This window comes from Bombyx mandarina, chromosome 01, assembly GCF_030267445.1.
Source record: "Bombyx mandarina strain Sakado chromosome 01, ASM3026744v2".
Classification (NCBI taxonomy): domain Eukaryota; kingdom Metazoa; phylum Arthropoda; class Insecta; order Lepidoptera; family Bombycidae; genus Bombyx; species Bombyx mandarina.
The window spans coordinates 17,742,332-17,759,825 of NC_143208.1; the positions used below are offsets into that span (position 1 = coordinate 17,742,332).

Here is a 17,494-nt window from a genome sequence, read left to right on the forward strand (position 1 = left end):
TATGCTAACAAAAGGTAGCTGTGGTCAAAATAGCTACGGAAAAGCAAATAAGGTAAGTAAGTGTACCGGTAAGTGTACCGGTAGGTGTTGCGGTAGGCAGCGGCTTGGTTCTGCCCCTGGCATTGCTGAAGTCCATGGGCAACGGTAACCACTCACCATCAGGTGGGCCGTATGCTCATCTGCCTACAAGGGCAATAAAAAAAAATAAAAAAAACCTAACACCTCCTTTAGTAGCGGCTTGGATACGTAGTAGCCTGCAGTGATTTCTAAGGCCAAGCAAATGTGTTAAAAAAATGATATTGAGTGTGGTAGAATCTAATTTTGGTAGGGTTGCTGTTAGTAATTCTCTCATGCGGATCCCGTGAGCACACCTTTTGGTCTGCGCGTAATTGGAATAGACCCATAAGGCTAACGAATTGGAAGGAAAAATAAAATGTCGTTCTCTTGTGTCTTAATGTAAGCGGGCTTGACTTTGTGATGTCTATGTGTTCCACTAATCAATTAACATCTGTTGACCGTGAGTGAAACTACCGGTCTACTTTAATAAAATAAATCTCACAAAAACCCGCTCATTCCCTAGCCCGAACTCGCGAAATGCGCGAGCGCACTTCGGACGCACGCCATCTATTGTCAACAAACAGAACTAAACTGAGTGTCATTACGGGACACCATTATCATTCCTGATTTATACCCACGGACGAGTAGTTTCTGATTGTGCAATAATTGTTTGTTTGCATAGGGTCCCCGATGTGGGAATTCAAGTGCCAGATTATTGGCTTAGTGGTCGTAATCCACGGGTAAGTTGCGCTCTCGCTGTTTTTAACAACACGTTGATGTATTTATTAATTACTCAATTACTTGTTGATTTGAACATTTATTAAATATTTCTGTTATGTTGCTATTGAATTCAGTTACTGGTTTTGCTTTACGCAGAATTGAGCTAGGAATTTGTTAATAAGCTAGATTGAGAACGAGTGTGTTTATTATTTACGGGTATTATCAATCTATAAACTTTTGTCACTTACGGGTACTGTCTGTGCGCCTGTACAACAAAATCCCACAAGATGTTCAGAACCTACATATACATAGGTTTAAGAAAACTATTAAAGAACATCTGTGCAATAAAGATTACTATAAAGTCAATGATTATCTAGAAGATTGCACAAAGTGGGAATGAGTTGCTCGCTCCGGGAATTATTGTAATAATTGTTATGTTATTATACTCATGTAAAAATGAATATTAAAAAAAATCTAATATTAAAAAAAAATCTAATATTAAAAAAAAAAAACATGCCCGCTGAGTTTCTTGCCAATTCTTCTCAGGACGGAGGCTAGTTCTTGTGAATTGGCGGTAGTTCTTTTGACGTTCAACAAGTATGTACTTTCATTTATGTTGAATAAAAATTTTTTGACTTCATTTGATTTGATAGGTATATAACGGAACAGGTTCGACTTATTTGAATGATTTATATTTCGTTTCGTTGTTAATTGTCTGCATAATGTATAACTACATGAAAGATTTGTTATTGAGTAGTAAATAGTCTTTGGGCAATCTATAGGTTTTTTTGACAAAAAAGATTAATGTATGATTTCATTGTACACATTTTAAGCGCCTTTTCTTGTTGGTTATTTGTACCCGATGTTCGACAAAAGTTAGAAGAAAGAAGTATGTAGGTAATCTTAATAGCGTTTAGCTCATATTTGTACGGAATGTGATCGTTTGCGTACGTTTGCATAGAAAATTGGGTTAACTTTTACGCTATCGAGAACGTTAATAAACTCGCACTGAGCACACTCCTATATGATTTTTCCTAAAATGGTTCAATAGATAACTAAAATCAACAACATCGTTTATCATCAATTGTTTTTGTTAGTTATGACCGTAAGGCGTTAATATAATAAAGGTTTACACTGAGCCCCATGCCGTCCCTATCGATGACTCATTGGTTTTATAGGGTAGAAACACCATCACCGTTTTATCTTTTATATTGACTGAAACAAGGGGTAGGATTTTGAAGCTTTTATAGACTGTTTTATTTTAAATCGAAATGTCGAAATATGAAATTACAGACATAAATTAGGTATATTATTGGTAAGTTGATAAAATTTCAGTATTTTATTTAAACGTATAATTAACAAGTATAATTTTTAAAGCTTTGATCCAAAAACAAAGAAAACGAATCAAAACAATTAGCATCAAACAATAATTACTTAATATTTAGGTACTTCGAATTGTGAGATCTTAGGAAGGACGTCCTAAAATACTAGTTACAGATGCTTCAGAGAGCCAGCTTATGCTGTCGATTGAACGTGTTCCGTCGCTTCGACCTCACAAATGAATATAAATTGTAAAATAAATAATAGTTTAAAACAGTAGTCTCCCTTCTTGGTCTTGAAGCACACACTCCGGGTCTCAGGAAAAAAAAATCGCTAATCCTGATTATCCTAGTAAGGATAACGGATCAAACTGTTTAAAATATTGAATTGTCATCGGTCCTTATTAAGTATGCCAAATTTCGAGTTAATCCGACGTTTTGAAGGGGGTCAAAATTATGTTCAAAGATACTGTTACATACTAACATACGTATGAAGCTAATAAAAGCGTATTAAAAACCAGCCCCTTTCTCTTCGCGACTATTAAAAAATGAATGAAAACGAGTTCATGTAATGATTTATTGATGTATATTTTACTCAGATACGATCTAAAGTGTTGCGTCATAATTGATGACGATTGTAATAGGTACGAGTATGTAGATCGGTACGCGATAATAGTACGTTTAAAACGATAAGCCGGTATATCTGTACGACGTATCGCAATCATTTTCGTGTTAACATCTATTTAACGTTGTTATGAATTTTAATCAAGTAGGGTTTTAACCCTTCGCTTTAACGGGAATTTTTTGTATTATAGAATTTTCATTGCGAAGAAAAACAGTGTAAAGTACAGATGGCAATCGCGTATCTGATGTATCTCTTTTGATTCGAGCTAGATTCTTGTTAATGTTATTATGATTTTAGATTGTTGCCCGAAGTATTGACAAATCTATGTTATTTATATGTTTGCATTATATTAGTATAATTCTAAGTAGGTAGGTAAATTTTCTGCGCATTCATAATATTATTTTTAAAGTAATTTTTACCTTACACCGCTTCCTTTAACCGTGCACGATATGATGTTTATACGTAAATAAGCAAATACAAAATTGTATTATTCTCTCTGAGGTTTCTGAAACGATTTTCTTTTTTATATGCAGTAGTTTTTAAAGATCGTCAAGGTTGGTTTTGTGGTTATAAAAAAATATTAAAGAGTTTTTTTTTACTTCCACTTTTATGTACTGTTTTTGATCACTCAGATTGTCAGCTGTTTTTATTTGACAGCTATTGACAAGCATTAGGGCTGTCAGTAATAAGCTTTTGGAAGTACGTCAGTATTTTTCAGAATAATGATAACACAACAAAATAGAAAAGTAACACGAAGGAATCGAGGAATCTAAGGATTGACGTCATTTTTTTTTATTTATTGCTTAGATGTGTGGACGAGCTCACAGCCCACCTGGTGTTAAGTGGTTACTGGAGCCCATTGACATCTACAGCGTAAATGCGCCACACACCTTGAGATATAAGTTCTAAGGTCTCAGTATAGTCACAACGGCTGCCCCACCCTTCAAACCGAAACGCATTACTGCTTCACGGCAGAAATAAGCGGGGCGGTGGTACCTACCCGTGCGGACTCACAAGAGGTCCTACCACCAGTAATTACGCAAATTATAATTTTGCGGGTTTGATTTTTATTACACGATGTTATTCCTTCACCGTGGAAGTCAATCGTGAACAGTTGTTGAGTAAGTATTTCATTAGAAAAATTGGTACCCGCCTGCGGGATTCGAACACCGGTGCATCGCTACATACAAATGCACCGGACGTTTTATCCTTTAGGCCACGACGACTTTTTATTTATATGTCAGAGATTACGGTCGAATTTCAATTATTGGACGAACAGTATTGTCAATAAATGTGTCAAATTTCAAAAATGCTTGACTACGTGATATTCAATGGAAACTGTTTAATTTAATCTTCTTGAAAAAAAAAAAACAAGTTGTTTCAAATTTGTGTAACTTAATGCAATTGACGATGATTTTTTCCTTTCTGGTCTTGAGCGGTTTGCTCATTAAAATACAACGCACACATATCACACGATCATGCTGACAAAACTGGAACTAACCAGAATACCGACTTTTGAGGCAAAAATGTGAGATTAAGACATACGTTGACTAGTAGCGTAAAATAGTCGTTGTATTCACTAACGTTCGAGCCGACAATCTATTTATTTAAAGAAGGAAACCAAAGATCTCGTGGACTACCTGGTATTTAATCACGTCACATCCCTATTACACGTGGCATGCATTTGTAACACTTACACGTTAAGTTCCGTTTTCCTGCAATTACGTTGTATCGACTATTATTAGATCATAACAGTTGAGTACGTACTAGTATATCTGTTTATACTATGTAGTCACTATAAATAAGGCTGTTATAAGTTAACTGGACGGATTTCGTAGACATCAATCACACTGAATGCTGCCTTCTGCCTTATTATATAAGATTGAAATTTCAATTGTGTACAAGCGGTGTTTTTTATTTTAATAAACACACGTTTAGGTGCAGCATGTTTGATGAAATCTGTGTTCGAACTTGGCGGGTAGTTACTAGTAATAGATTTCGTATGGATTGATTTGAATTTATTTAGTTGAGCTTAAACCTATTTAAGGTATCATTTTCCTCCAATTTTGCTTATAAAATTTTGAAAGTTCCAAATTATTCTTTTGCCTTTAGCAGAGACTTCGCATTGTTATATTTGACTAAATCCATCAGAGACCCAATTCGTTAATTTCAAAAGAATGTATGCCTCCGACAACATAAAAACGGGACGATGATTTATAATATTTGGATAAGGTTGCCTTTATTGGACCACTTTAGTTATATTCGACGACAAATCCAAAACATAATATAGAAAAAAAAGCGGCTACAGATTAATTTGAGGTTAAAATCGTAGTGCTATCGATTTTTAAGACGAAAAGTTCTCGAATTATCTATCCGGTTCAAACAGAACGCTAGTCCTACGATTGTCTAATATTTTTAGTTATTTCAGAGACTAGAATTTATAACGTCAAACGGGAATCGCGGGCTTTGCATTTATTACGATATTATGCTAATAAAGTAAGAGATCATTCGTCGTTTAATATTCTTGGCTCGGCGCTGCCTATTCATCATGGGCGTTTAATGGATGTTGCTGTAAGCGTATTAAGAAAAACGGCGTTCCAATTCCATTTGAAAATTTTCGAGAACTTTCCTTGTTAATGTTGTTTGTTCTTGTTTATAGTTGAATACAGCGGTGTTAATTTTACACATATATATTTTTACACATTTTTTTTTTGACATGACATATTTTTTTTTATAATGAGGTATTATGTGGTTGAATGAGGTTTTGTTATTTTTATTATATTTTCACTCATTTACCACATCCTTACACACTTACAATAATTTTTTTTTTTTTTCTACACTAGAAATTCCCTAGAAATCTTATATATGGCAAAACAATGTTTGCCGGGTCAGCCAGTGTTAGTATAAATTTGTAGTGTGAGATTTACATTTTAAACTCGGTATTTTTTCTAGTAATCTAGAAGCTTTACCAATAATATATTGTTATATTGTTGAAGTAACAAATGCGAATTAATATAAAGTTAAAATTCGCTAATGGCACTAAAAATTTTAGGATCCGGTTATTAAATTTCATGTCAAAGTTCAACTCCTTTTTTGCGGGTCAAGAGTGCAACGGAGTGAAATGAATTTCTAATTTCATTCTGAAAAACGGAATGAGACTCAATCTCGGGGTGAATCTCTGCCAAGACAATACACCGACGGAGAGCTTTTTACCTTTTTAATTGAAAAAACTTTATTGTCTCTGCATGACAGTTGAGGCTTTTGTTCTTTCGTCGCTTTGAATTTTCAATTTTTTTTTTGTGCGCGAAAAAAATGCCCTGAATTATTTTCATTCGACTTCTTTATTCAGAGAAAGAGAATCTCATTTGAATCAGGTCTGTGATTAAGCGCCTAGGGTTGATAGAAATCGTGTTATAGATTTGCTGTTTTTGATAATTTCAAACTAATAACTGAGTTTTGATCCTTTTTAAAATAACTCAACTATAATTATGAAAACAATTCTTAACTTCCCACATTGTTTCGTGGGTTGAGCAATACAATGCTAAATATACCTACATTGAATATGTATTGGGAAGCCAAGGGCTTTTTCTGTAGATTCCTTATGATTTTGAAACAACACTCTAGTTCTGAACTTCACCAGTAAATATCCTTAGCTATAGATTGAACTAAAGCCCTGATAATACGTTATCGTGGGTCATTAAATCAATTTTAAGCTGGCAGAATGGTTATGATATTAGTTCCGATTTTCTCACTAGATGGCATTGGCGTCGAGATAGATCGCGCTATGGTTTAATTACCATGAGTTATTTAAGCATCAGAGTTATTATTTCCAAAGCTCTTTTGTTCCAGAGACATTGAAGGCTTTCCTATCCGTTTTTTATGTGATAACATTAAAACGACTTGACTTAATTTACGGATGAAAATTTACATTAAGAATAGTTATTGTTGACAATGACAGCAGCAGGAATTCATCTGGGCACTCTTTACTTTTCACTTGTTGGCTCTTTGAAAGTATCAAGTGCCCAAAACTTGCGCGTACTATCTCAAGATAATTGATCGTACAATGTGGTGTATAGACCTGTATTGGAATAAATTCTCTCCTTCATTGCGACATTGCCAACGTGGATGTGGTTTTCAAGCTACAAATATATTCAGGCTTTGTTTTCAATGTAGTTTCGAATCACTTTTTAAGTGTTTTGTAATGTCCCTTTAATATTATAAATAAATTATCATAAAAAAATTTGCACATGTTTTACTCGGTCATCCGTTGAACCGATTTGGATAAAATTTAATCAGAAACTAGTTGTAAAGTAATTGAGGTCATAGCCAAAGACTTCAATTCGCGATAATAATACTTTAAGGCATGTTTCTTTTTGTACAATTTAGCTGTGGTTCATAAAAAAACGATATACGGACGTTTTCATTACATACTGCACCAAGAAAAAAATCGAGAGACTTGGGCTGTTGTAGTTGATAAAAGCGAAAAATAAAATCATAATAATTGTTTGAACCTAGGCTTTGACCTGACTCTGCAAATAAGAGAAGCGATCATTTTTCAACTGCAATTTTTCCCCTCGTTAGCCGAAGGGTAGGGATGCCCCTTAGTGGAGCCGACTAACTTCACGAATAATGAACTCAACGTGGATAATAAAAATTTATTTTCACAACTAGCTAAGGTTGCGTGCGATGATCTTTTGGGCGGAGTGTGGGCGGTCGCGTTGCTATGACTACGGCAGGGTGAGATCTCTCACGCCCCCGTCTCTCCCTTGAGAGCGATTGTTATCTGTGGAAAGACGCTACCCCACCTTCGTACCTACAGAATCATAACGCTTAATCTAAAAGGGTTTATGCGTTCGGATCCTGTAAATGCAACGCTTTCGCTCAAAGTTTAAGTATGAATTTCGCTCAACTCGTGCATTCGCGGTGTACTATCGATTTTCTTTATGAATACGAAGCTGTGTGTCCTGATCTGTATCGTCGTTGTGTCGTTGACACAACGGACCTTTAAATGGAAATGTACTGGTGTAAAATGTATACATGTTGGAGCATTGTGAGGTCGATCCACGTCAGGCTGCGTCGTTTAAATCTGATTGTGGCATATTATTTATACACAATATTATTATTTCTAACTTTAAATTGTGGTAATGTTTTTTAACGCGATTCTCTTAGTTTTGTATATATTATTTGCAACGGAAACTTTGAACGCCATTTTCGGTGATCTCAATACGTTCGATTGACTTGAAAATTTGCACACGCATCATGGATCGATTTACTTTAGGTGCTTTAATTTAATTTTTTAATTTAATGAATGAATTTGGTCAAGTGGGTGACTTGACCAAATTCATCAAAAGGGTAAAAAAATATTAAATTATTAAGTGTTTTATTATTTTAACGAGTTTTTCTTTGTTTTTGATATTGCATAAACTTAAACTAAAACATTGGTATTACTTCGACTGTATTACAACAAATTTGTATTATCTTAACAATGAAAATAAGTGATCTCGCTTAGGATCTCGAATTGACTTCGAAAAAATATGTATTAATAAAATAGAATACTCACCAACAGTTTTGCCTTTGTCCACAGATGCGAGCATAGAATCTTCAGTTCGAGCGCCACGTCCGAAGCCTAGTGTAGCGCCAGCGTCTTGGCCTAGTTGACCTCCGTAGAAGTCACCGAAAGCCGTCGCCGTCCCCAGTAAGCCTGACCTGTCCTGAAGAGCCGCCTTGGCCTTCTCCACACTCTGCTTCAATTGCTCGAAGGTTGATTGGTGAAGGCGATACGGTGGCCATTCTGTCGCCGGCCACGGTTCCTCCTTCAGTGCGCTGCGTTTTAGTTCCAAAGCCCCAGCATAGGAGCAGCTGCTTTCGTACATTGCAGATTTGAGATTGGCTCGGAGTGCAGTCGCACACTTTAGCCCGCGGAAGTCAACCCTGTTGACGAAAGAAGAAACGTTCTAGAATTTAAAACAACTTCAATAATCGATGAGTTTTACCAGCTTGTTCACATTCTGGTATCGAGCCGAAAGCTCATAGATATCACTAAGTTATTACAGCCGATTTTGAGACATGATGTCAAAATCTTAATTGAGTTGGAATATTGGCTAACTTGACGAAGAGAACGATTTAGTCAGCATAAAAAAGACTATACTATAGTAGTAATACTAATTCTTGCGGGTTCATATTAGCCAACAAATTGTTAATCTGATTTCTTTTTAAAATACTTAAAAAAAACTAAGAAGAAGTTTATCAATTTTACTAAATTTATGTGATTGTTTTTTTAGATATTTTTTTCTAGGTGAACCGATTTTAATGATTTTTTATTTATTTGAAAGCTGGCGCTTTCAAAAAACTACTCATGTTAAATTCAAATTTTATCAACATCAGATCTTTTCAGGTTATTCTTAATAATGTACATTAAATTGATTTCAACTACATTGATGAATTATCAATTATTATTTTTAGGATGGTTTATATTTTTCGCGTTTCATTTTGTTAGATGGCGTTCTTATCCTTTAGTTATGAAGCTATTTTAGTTTAGTTAAGTTTAAGTACATATTCAAACCTTCTTGTTTTGCATTTTAGGTTGAATTAGAAGAGCTTTGAACGAGAGCGAGCAAAAAATCCGCGAAAATGTCTAGATACTACCCTGGAGATCCCGAGGACGAACGATATGTATCGAACCTAGCCCGAGAGGTTCGTTTGATCAGCGGCTCGAATTTGTTCCTTAGAGCCGACCAGTGGCTCAACTGTGTTGAAACATTGTCGGAGCTTTTTGACTGGTCCGATGACCTGACACTGGCAATCGCTTGCCGATCTCTGGTGAATCACGAGGCGGAATGGCTGCGCGCCGAAGGTCCCTTCGTTACGTATGAGGAACTTAAATCGGTTGTGATAGAGGAGTTTATAGTCAAAAATAGGCGTTGTGAAAAAATCGATATTTCTTCCAGGTCCATTTAAATTAAATTTTTGAAATTTTACTTCCACCTCATGTTCACTATAATTATGGGAATAATCACATTATGTAAAGGCATATAAGCTTATAAAGATAGAGTACATATAGCAAGTACCCTTTGGCAGAAACATGAAGTTCCACATACTGCGAATTGGTTCATTCTTCTTCCACGGTAAATGTGTATTAACAGCCTGATGTAACCCTTTAGTACTTGTAAAAGAGCACATTTTTACAGAATCAAAACAGAGCAGGATGTCGCCACAAAATCAAAATCAAATAGTTCTTGAGACTCTTCCAAAATGACATTGAACTTTTTCGATTCCCATCATTTCACAAAAACGATCGTTGAAGATGATTAGAATAACTAAAAGGGACTAGAAGGTCGAGTTACCAAAAGCCGGAAATAAATTAACACAAAGGCACAGACTATACTAATTTTTACAAGGCAGAGATTAACTTAATATTTACATTAGCTGATATTGGTCCCACAATCACGACCAAGGAACTAATTTATGTTAATTATATTAAAAACGAAATCTACACACGTATTGTCTTAGTATCATGAAACATGACAAGATGAGAACGCCTATCGATCTGCATATCTGACACTAAGGAAATTTCGTCGTGTATGCTAGTTTATTATTATTATATTTTTATGTTATATGCACGCTATATTTTCAATATTAAATCGACAGCAAATGCAATTGTAACACTTATCCGTAAATGTTTATCGTTAAAAATAAATTTGAATATGATATTTGTGTATACGTGCTTATTAATATAAATCGTTAAAACATGCATATTTTGAAATATACTGTTTCTAGAGTTCTTTCTTCTTTGATGTTGTAACTAATCTGAATAAATACGATTTTAATTCTATGTGTCGATGGATATTAATAAAGAATAATTGAATGTGGTTTGATTTTAGCTATTATCCCAACTGTTTCCATTTTTGCACTGTTTATCTAAGCAGCTATTGACTGTCACTTAATCTGTGAGAGAAAAGGATAAAGTGAACGATTCTTTTTATATACAGCCTTCATGCTATAAATGGCGGCATTCACATTGTGTTATCTGTAGACGCCATGATTACCGTTGTGCGACTTCTGAGCTACGTTCACAACTTCCGTTTGCAATGACAGTGCCCTCATTGATTTTCCTAAATTCTTAAATCCGTAACTTCTATTTTAAATACATAACATTATGTTGTGAGCTCAGATTTTATCAATATTGTGTCTATATCTGCTGCGAAGTAATCTTGTATTAAGGTTTGTATAGTACAACAGCGTATACAATAAAGCAGCGATGTTCTCGTTCTTTGTCTATGGGCATTAATGCAAAATATGTCTAGAGGTCATGAGCTTGTGCTTAATTAATAAAAGCAATCGCAATAAAAACCATATCAATTCAGACAGAGCTATCACTTCGCCTAATTGGAAGAAGGCCGTAACTCTTTGATTTGGTCAAGTTTTTGCCGCCATCCACATCGAAACATAAAATAAGTGTGAAGAAAGCACTATGGGGTATTACAGAAGTTCTATCAGATATTTACCATTTTGCGATGAACGAATCATTTTTACATGTCATGGAGGCCAAAATAGATATTTTCAGTGAAAATTTTCGATTTGAACTTTGTTCTTTTTAGTACTTTCTGAACTTTAGCGTTAATTGGCAGACGGTTATCTATACATATAAATAAAGTTGGAGTGTCTGTTTGTAATATTAAAATAACCGCTTTTTACTACATGCATATAAATACGGAATACGGTACATACACCAAAATAGCATTTTTTACAATTTTTGTCTGTCTGTCTGTTTGTTTGTTCCGGCTAATCTCTGGAACGGCTGGACCAACTTTGACGGGACTTTCACTGATAGGTAGTTGATGATATAAGGAGTAGCTTGGGCTTTCCTTTTTTAGACTAGCTTCGCCCCGCGGGGTCACCCACGGTACGACGGGACATAACATCGCGGGACTCAGCTATCAATAATAAAATTTAATGTTTCCGAAGCGAAGCGAGGGCGTGTCGCTAGTCATTAATATTATTGGACATCGGATATTGTGGAATAAAAGCAATGAAAGTTAAAAATGTGCCAATTTGAAATTGTTGTGTTAATTAACCCTATAAGCTTAGTAGGTGATGTACCGCTTCTTACAGCTTTTCATATTTGTTTTAATACATTGATGGCTTCCTCACCTCATGTCGGATATTCTCTTCCGTTTCGGCCGCTTGGTTTGTATCTTATCTGTCTCCGTTGTGGCTGCTTGCACTTGGTATCACATGTCAGTGATACCACGTTTTAAAAAAAAAGTATAAATAAGCTAGAGCAAAAAAGAACGAATCGATGTTTCCTAATAATAAATTTTCATTTTCGAAACACGCGTTCCATTTTCGATTGTTTTTTCTCTATTTTGAAAAGTTAAGTAATGTTTTTTTTTTTTTTTAGTTATTCATAATTTGTACTAAAATTCGTAATTTATCGATAAAACATATCCGCGGTTATCACTTGGCTGCGTCCTTTGGTGTAATGTGGCGGTCGGGCTTGCGCCGTGCCACAACGATCAAATTGAAAGCATCCGGCGCAAGGGAAATACGATGTACGGACAATTATTTATATGTACCGCTCGGTTTGACCACGGGCATAAATTGAACGTTTTACAACGCGTTTTAGTTTTAGATTTTTTCGATCTCCCGTTCATTGATCAAGTGAGTTTTGTTTACGCTGTGACGTCACGATATGCGTTCGACGCGCGTTAGACAGATCGTGGAAATACTAGGCGCCGAAACGTTATTTTGAGACAACGCCTAATCTATTCATATAAATAAAATTAGAGTGTCTGTTTGTAATATCGAAATATCCGCTTTTTACTGTGGGATAAGCCCACATCACTCCCCACATCACATCACATGGGATCACGTCGGGGTCACCAGTTTGGGGAAGGCTTAACGACGAAAGGGAAGATCTTACACCGAGCGGGTGATATTGCTCGGTAGACCGACGGTCCGAATCTTGTTGTTCGGAACTTGTATATATGCGCTTTATCTTGAAAATGTCGTAAGCGAGATTCAGGCATCTGTCAATTATCTTGCGTTGTATGATGGCTACCCGCCACATTACTACATGCATATAAATACGGAATACGGTACATACACCAAAATTTTTTTTTTACAATTTTTGTCTGTCTGTCTGTCTGTCTGTTTGTTCCAGCCAATCTCTGGAACGGCTGGGCCGATTTTGACGAGACTTTCACTGATAGGTAGCTGATGATATAATGAGTAACTTAGGCTACTTTTTTAGACTAGCTTTGCCCGCGGTTATTGTCGTACCGCGGGATAACATCGCGGGACTCAGCTATCAATAATATTTAATGTTTCCGAAGCGAAGCGAGGGCGGGTCGCTAGTCTCATATATGAACTATGATCGGATTGTAGTTAGTATATACATTTACAATGTAATAATGTTGATTAACGAAACTTTGCTGTATCATACTTCGCCTTAACTACACATCTTTAGGGAATGGGGAAACATTTACAAATTGTATATCTTTAAATTAGGTGCGAGTAATGTAATGTTTAATTAATGTTCAATGATTTCTTCGCATACAATAAATACGTTCTCCCACTGCGTTTAGAGATTCGAACGAAATATTATTATGCGAGTTGATAAGATTGGTAACAAAATTTTATTTTTCGACTGTCTCTATCGGAAATGCGATTAAATCATTTACTTTTTTTAACACATTTATTCTTTGAATTCACTATAAGAAACATATCGACGCTTGAAAGGCAAACGTGACTAAGCGACAATGCGTGAACTTTACAGTAGACTAATTTAAAGTTGAAATACCTGAAAACAAAATTTATTTTAACGAATCTAGAATACTAGAATGTAGTAGAATCTAGCTAGTAGCTGTAGGATTGAAATGATTTTAATAGACCTAGAAATATATATTTTTTGCGCATCGAATATGGTTATTGCCTATCATTTATGTACAAAGCAGTTATTGTCACTTAGTCACGTTTGCCTTTCAAGCGTCGATATATAGTCGTTTATTTTTATACATATAATATGTATTCAAATTGGCATACAAAATACTGCTTCAAATCACCTTCGGCCAGTTGATATTCTGGGCCAAGAAAGTCAATTATCTTGAGGTCATCCTGGATAGCTCCATAACTGTCTTCACGTAAAGTTAGTCCGGGCTCGTATCGTATTCATTTGAGGCCAGCTCTACACCGTGATTTGCGAGCAGAGTAGCCTTTTTTTTAATGCTGGGGAATCCATTTACGGATACCAGGCCGCGGGGGATAACTGACCGGGTTATGTCGGACTCTTGCGCCTTCAGAGAGGAAGAGAGGGGAGTGGAGTGCCTGTGTCTGTATAGTAAGACGACAGGGCTTTTCTATGTCCGATCATGAGTTATTTTTTATTGCTTAGATGGGTGGACTAGCTCACAGTCCACCTGGTGTCAAGTGGTTACTGGAGCAAATATACATCTACAACGTAAATGCGCCACCCACCTTGAGATATAAGTTCTAAGGTCTCAGTATAGTTACAACGGCTGCCCCGCCCTTCAAACCGAAACGCATTACTTCTTCACGACAGAAAAAGGCAGGGCGGTGGAACCTACCCGCGCGGACTCACAAGAGGTCCTACCACCAGTAAAACTACTTGCCGAAGTAACAAAGCACGTGACGAAAATATAATTTCATTATTACGTACCAAGGAAGTGTTTACACTACATTATACATAGTATATACCTATGTTTCAATATTTCAATTTGGACATTTCGGTCGAATGCTATTAAGCAATAACATTTTATAACATGCACGATACTCGATTATGTAACAAATATGGCGTCCTCGTTTTAAATTGCTATATTTTTTTTCACCGAATTAACTAAAATACATCAAATGTAATCTCGTTCGCTTCATCAGACGAACGAAAAAAAAAACTCCTGAAAAAATTAGCAATTAAGTTTTTTTTTGTTGAGTATATTCCTTGCAATCTTCTGTTTTACAAATAGAACAGTTAGTAATTCACTTCGTCCATCCTTCTCGATGAAGCTGGAAGGGTGACGAACACAAACCCCATCTCTAAAGAAATGTCTACCGTGGATATTTCGTATTTATATGACTATTAATACCATTGCTACCGTAATATTCGTAACGATGGTCAAGTGAAGTGGGCGAATAGTCGCGCACGACACTTTAATCTAATACAACCGGACGTCTGTATTAGGTACCTTATTATATACGACAAAAACTACCGTCCGGTGTTAACTCGTTCATTTCACTCGATTTTTCAAGGCCGGATTTGATCTTCTCAATCATGCAAGACCCCTCAAGTAAAATCTTACGTGAAGTCTGTTCACGAGTGATCTAATCAGTTTTTGCGATTGCATTAGAAGGTTGGTAGTAGTCATGGACCATCTGCTGTTGGTAGACCTCAGAACCCATAGGCATCGTAACGTAATGCTACTATCGATTTTAAAACTTCAGGCCAAAGTTTCAGCTTTTTTAAGCTTTGTTCCATAATTTAATACAAAACATTCCTTGACGGCGATTAAAAGAATACCCAGAATCAATACCGGCGTCAACTGTGACATGATTTTCAAATTGTGAATCATCTATGTAACAGTTTTATTGTAACTGCGTATTTTATATTAAACTAGCTGACCCATCGAACTTCGTACCGCATAACAGTCAATGAATGTAGTCGAACCCGTCGCTTGGGACGAAGGGTTCGGCGAGTAAACTAGCCCATAGACACAGCCCACTGAGTTTCTTGCCGAATCTTCTCAGTTCTCTTCCGATCCGGAGGTAAATGCTACGAAGCACTGCTCTTGCTAGGGCTAGTGTTAGCAACGCCTCCTGCTTAGAGCCCCGAGAGCTCACCTACACGTCTGGGCGTAGCTGGAATAGCCTCGTAAGCTACCAGCGAATATGTAGAGAAAAAATCGATTTTGTTCGATATTCGAACTGTGGCAAAATCATCATCGTCACTATCACCAGCCCACAGTCGCCCACTGCTGGACATAGGCCTCTCACAATCCACACCATTGGGCCCGGTATTCGGGTCTCCCCATCCATCTCTTGGCGGGCACCCTTTGAAGGTCATCGCACTACGTAGCCGGCAAAGTCATCAATCATGTTTTAGTGTTTATTAAATTTAATTGCTTTAAAAGTAACATATGTTTATATATTACAATGAGCTGATTTTAACATGATTATGGTCATAATTAATTTCAACGGCGCTGTACAAATTTACTTTAAAAATATTAATATATATTTAAATGTAGCACCATATGGATCGACATTCTATCTAATAATTTCTATTTAATTCTAATCATTTGTTCTATATAATTTTGTTAATAATAGTCATATAAGACTAACACCTACTGCGCATAAGGGGCTAGTCATAATTAATATATTTCGTAAAGCAATCCTAAGTAAATGAAACTTAAATAGGTTATGTAAAGGTATGCTTGTTGGTGACGTTAGAGCAAGCGCTCGACGTGTAGGAAACGAGCAGATCATTTAACTCCAAAGTCCAATGCAAATCGCGGTTGAAGAAGCCGATTGGACTTGAAAGGATGGAATAACAATTGATCACAATACGTCTTTGATAACCTTTTGTTGTGTGAGGCGAGTTGGTGCATGATAATGGCTTAAAATGCGCAGTTCCCCGTCGCTTAGGACGAACGCAATTTTGGTTGTGGATTGTTAAATTTACTAATAATCTAGTGGAACTGCTTTTCATTGGGTAGCATTCGTTCAGTATTTCCTTCGGTATTGGCGAGTCGTAGATTTGTTGAAATTACTTTCCTCCTTCAGTCGATCGCTCATTGCTGAGCATCGTGATGCGCCCGCCTGTGGCCTTTTTTTATAATTTGTAGCCACTTTTGTCTGTCAGTGGCACAGTTAAGTGCGTAAATCTCATGTCCAGATACTCGGACACTTGGCCACTCCATCTTTTTCGGCTCCAACCTCTGGGTCGTCTTCCATCCGCTTTACCCGTCGCTATGAGTCTCTCCAGGTTAAGAAATTACTTTTACGGTCCAGGTATTTCACGCGTTCACGATAGTGTTGTCCGTAAACCTTTTAAGTATTCGTAGAGTCGGAAATAATATTAGGTCTTTACCTACGAAATTGCCGTTTAGTATGCCGAAATATAAAGTAATTTTTTAAAAGTATCTTTCAGATACATACATTATGTTCCAAATCGTCAGTATTGTAAAATGGAAATTTTATAAAAGATCTATTTATTATACCTAAGGTAAAGGATCTATTATAATGACAATAAAGAAGCGAGATTAGGCTGGAAAAGTAATTTTAATTATTATACATTTCAATAATTATTTTTAGTCGATCCACAATAATCAGAACTAGAGGTCCCGCTGTAGTCGAAATTCGACTATAATTATTTGGAATTGCAAGTTTGTACACTATTATGATTGTATTTTATACTTCTATAATCACAAATTTCGCCAAGACTACATTATAAAAAATATTAACAAAGACAAACAATATTTAATCTATTCTCAATTTGACAACAGACGTCAAGAACAAAAGTTTGACAATAAATAGTATGCATGCGTGTGTGCGTCAGATACATGGTATGTAGTGTGTGTAATGTTTTCTTTATTGATTTAATGTATCTTTTATGCATTATTTAAAAAAAATATTAGCATTGTGCACTTCTTCTCTATATTCTCTGTAAGTGTGGAAAATTTCATACTCCTCCGTCCGCGCAATTTTCGTAAAATGGGGTTCAAAGTTTTTGCTTCACGTATTAATATATAGATAGTACTCTTGT

General features: G+C 36.0%; 1 protein-coding gene and 1 long non-coding RNA gene across 5 annotated transcripts in view; one reads left to right on the top strand and one right to left on the bottom strand.

The window, feature by feature from the left end:
• Positions 1–10,589, top strand: part of LOC149503625 (uncharacterized) — a 109,252-nt gene extending 98,663 nt beyond the window's left edge. The window contains exons 1-3 of one of the 2 annotated variants that reach the window (XR_016323938.1): positions 435–797; positions 8,306–8,416; positions 9,304–10,589. This is a non-coding gene — a long non-coding RNA (uncharacterized LOC149503625). Of the gene's footprint in view, positions 1–434; positions 798–8,305; positions 8,417–9,303 lie in introns of those variants that run through there. The other variant, XR_016323940.1, reaches the window with a different exon arrangement.
• Ets65A (DNA-binding protein D-ETS-3) overlaps positions 1–17,494 on the bottom strand; it is a 121,086-nt gene that overhangs the window by 98,049 nt on the left and 5,543 nt on the right. For 2 of the 3 annotated variants that reach the window (XM_028187330.2, XM_028187329.2), the window contains exons 1-2: positions 11,872–12,676; positions 8,282–8,652 (exon numbers count right to left, since the gene is read on the bottom strand). In XM_028187330.2, coding sequence (XP_028043131.2) covers positions 8,282–8,652; positions 11,872–11,876 — 376 coding nt within the window. In that variant the 5' untranslated portion in view covers positions 11,877–12,676. Of the gene's footprint in view, positions 1–8,281; positions 8,653–11,871; positions 12,677–17,494 lie in introns of those variants that run through there. The other variant, XM_089731569.1, reaches the window with a different exon arrangement.